Below are 3,678 nucleotides of genomic sequence, written 5' to 3' on the forward strand. Positions count from 1 at the left end.
TATTATTGTTATAGTTTGTATTATTCGCGTGATATCATATTCTGTATTATTTCTACTTTACAATGACTGAAGATGGCAACTTCTATTATTTTTTATAGAATGTAATACGTTTGTAAGTTGTTTTTTAAGATGCCAAAGAACTTTTAAGATTATTAATACGAGAAAAATTTTAATATTTTTTGAAAATACGTTTTATTTAACCCCTCAATTATGCCACCAAAGCGAAGTGCCGTTGGTCGATCTACAAATCAAGCGAAAAGGAGAAGAGAAAAACGAGCTTCAGAAACAAGTGAGCAGAGACAAGCTAGACAAGAAAGAGATCGAGATCGCACTGCTCTTGCTCGAACATTAGAGACAAGTCAGCAGAGACAAGATAGGCAAGAAAGAGATCGAGATCACACTGCTTTTGCTCGAACATTAGAAACGAGTGAACAGAGGCAAAAAAGGCGAGAAAGAGATCGAGTTCACATTGCTCTTGCTCGAACATTAGAAACGAGTGAACAGAGGCAAGCAAGGCAGCAAAGGAATCGAATTCGCGGAACGCAGACAAGACGAACGATACATACTGACTTGAATTTATGTGGTTTCAATTACAATCCCCTTTACAAATACAGTCTTCACCCAAGTGTAATTATTGAAAAAATGGATAAAAAGTGTACGTATTGTGAAGCTCAAAAATTTAAAAATGAAGCACCAGGTATGTGCTGTGCAGGTGGAAAAGTAAAGTTACCAGACTTGCTTTCACCACCTGAACCATTATTAACTTTAGTATCAGTTGAAACAAGTCAATCAAAAAAATTTTTGAAAAATATACGCAAGTACAATTCATGCTTCCAAATGACATCGTTCGGAGCAACAAATATCGTTAGCGCAAATTATATGCCAACATTTAAAGTACAAGGGCAAATTTATCACCATGCTGGATCACTACTACACTTGACAAATGCTGATCACAAATATCTTCAGATATATTTTATGGGAAATACCGACGAACAAATCAACAGACGGTGTCAACTGAATATGAGTACTAAACGAGAGATTGTCGCTGAATTACAAAATTTGTTTGAACAACATAATGAATTAATTAAATTATTTAAAACCGCCATTGAACAAATGCCATCTGACGATTACAAAGTAATAATAAAGGCAGATTAAACAGGCAGATTGGTCAGCATCGAAGACAATTCAACGCGCCAACGATCGATGAAGTGGCAATTGTCATAGTTGATGAAGAATTTACTTCTCGCGACATAATTCTTCATCGTAGAAATGGTGACGTCCAGAAAGTATCAGAAACGCATCGTTCATATGATGCATTACAATATCCCATTCTATTTTTGCAAGGAGAGGATGGGTATCATTTTAATATTAATATGAGAATTTCTACAACTAATGTGGACATTAACAAAAAGGTCAGTGCTATGCATTATTATGCATATCGAATGATGATTCGTGAGAATGCTGATAATCATATATTGAAATGCAGACAATTATTTCGTCAATACATTGTTGACATGTATGCAAAAATAGAAAGTGAAAGGCTCCTCTACATACGACTAAATCAAGTCAAATTGCGTTCTGAAGAGTACATCCATTTACGTGATGCAATTGTAAATGATGGCAATCTCAGTGAAATTGGAAAAATAGTCATTTTACCATCCACATATACAGGCAGCCCAAGACACATGCATGAATATGCACAAGATGCAATGACGTATGTTCGTGCATATGGTCGTCCAGATTTTTTCATCACATTTACATGCAACCCAGCATGGGATGAAATAAAGGAGCTTCTATTAACTGGACAATCGCCATCAGATCGTCATGATATTTCTGCACGTGTATTTAAACAAAAGTTAAAATCTTTAATGGATTTTATTGTCAAACACCATGTATTTGGAGAGACGCGCTGTTGGATGTATTCCATTGAATGGCAGAAAAGAGGTTTACCACATGCGCATATTTTAATATGGATTATGGAAAAGATAACACCTAACCGAATTGATGAAATCATCTCTGCAGAAATACCAAACATTGAAATTGATAAAGATTTGCACGATATTGTCTCAAAAAATATGATTCACGGTCCATGTGGCTCCCTAAGTAATAATTCACCATGCATGTCAGATGGAAAGTGCACAAAGCGGTATCCTAGAGACTTACTTGCTGAAACTATTACAGGCAATGATGGATATCCACTCTATCGACGACGATCTACCGAAGATGGTGGAAAATCCATAAAACTAAAAGTACTCAACAATACTATTGATGTTGATAATCGTTGGGTAGTACCATATTCTCCATTACTACTAAAAACGTATAACGCGCACATAAATGTTGAGTACTGCAATTCAGTGAAAGCTATAAGATATATTTGCAAATATGTGAACAAAGGAAGCGATATGGCAGTGTATGCACTGGAAAATACAACTGCTTCTAACGATGAAGCCACTCAATATCAACTGGGACGCTACATAAGTAGCAATGAGGCTGTATTGCGTATTTTATCATTTTCCATTCATGAGCGATATCCAACCGTTGTTCATTTAGCAGTACATCTTGAAAATGGACGTGCAAGAGCAATGTCACCACCGCCAACAACATTAACTGAATTTTTCACATTATGTAGAAATGATACCTTTGCAAGGACACTACTGTACTCTGAAGTACCAACTTATTTTACGTGGAATGCATCATCAAGAAAATTTCAGCGTCGTAAACAAGGTGGAGCAGTACAAGGTCATCTAAATTTATATTCCACCGATGCATTGGGTCGTCTGTACACTGTACATCCAAATAACGCAGAATGCTTTTACCTGAGATTATTATTAATCAATGTTCGTGGACCAACATCTTTCCAAAAATTAAAAACAGTCAATGGCCGTGTGTGTGCTACATTTCGTGAGGCTTGCCAGAAATTAAGTCTCTTAGAAAACGATGCTCATTGGGATATTTCACTCGCTGATGCTTCTAATACAGCTCAACCACCACAGATACGTACACTATTTTCCATCATACTAACTACATGTTTTCCGGCTAATCCAAAGGATCTTTGGGAAAAATATAAAGACTATATGAGTGAAGACATTTTACATCGCATGCGTAGAATAAATGCTAATCCCAACATTCAATTTACATCAAATATATACAATGAAGCATTGATTTTAATTGAGAATGTATGTTTGACAATAGCCAACAAATCACTGACAGAATTGGGAATGATTGCTCCAAATAGATTTGGTAATGACATTTTCGATCGTGATATACAACGATAAACGCACTTCGATGTTAATGAATTACAAACATTTGTTCGAATTAATCTTCTAAAATTGGTATTAGAACAACGAACAGCATATGACACAATTATAAATGCAATATCTAACAAGAGCTGTGGCTTATATTTCTTAGATGCACCTGCAGGTACTGCAAAACTTTTCTTATTTCAATTATTCTGGCAACTATAAGATCACAAAATAATATTGCACTTGCTATTGCATCATCTGGTATTGCAGCAACTCTTTAGGACGGTGGTCGAACAGCACATTCAGCATTGAAATTGCCATTAAATGTGCAGGTAATTGAAACTCCAACATGTAATATTAGAAAAGATTCTGGGATGGGGAAAAGTACTAAGATCATGTCAGCTTATAATATGGGATGAATGCACCATGGCACACA

General features: G+C 35.8%; 1 protein-coding gene across 1 annotated transcript; it reads left to right on the forward strand.

The window, feature by feature from the left end:
* The first annotated feature begins 210 nt into the window (after window positions 1-210).
* LOC139425568 (uncharacterized) lies at window positions 211-3,275 on the forward strand. Its single transcript, XM_087162615.1, has 2 exons — window positions 211-1,061; window positions 1,160-3,275. Exons 1-2 carry the CDS (start codon window positions 211-213, stop codon window positions 3,273-3,275), a joined length of 2,967 nt encoding a protein of 988 aa, XP_087018741.1.
* Window positions 3,276-3,678: the final 403 nt, after the last annotated feature.

Source organism: Parasteatoda tepidariorum, chromosome 5 (assembly GCF_982258835.1).
Source record: "Parasteatoda tepidariorum strain Cologne lab strain chromosome 5, Ptep-v5.0, whole genome shotgun sequence".
Classification (NCBI taxonomy): Eukaryota; Metazoa; Arthropoda; class Arachnida; order Araneae; family Theridiidae; genus Parasteatoda; species Parasteatoda tepidariorum.

Bases quoted from the DNA above. Each gene is read 5' to 3' on its own strand.
- LOC139425568 (XM_087162615.1), top strand. From the start codon at position 211: ATGCCACCAAAGCGAAGTGCCGTTGGTCGATCTACAAATCAAGCGAAA. The intron at 1,062-1,159 runs GTTTGAACAACA...CAGATTAAACAG, and splicing joins GTCGCTGAATTACAAAATTT to GCAGATTGGTCAGCATCGAA.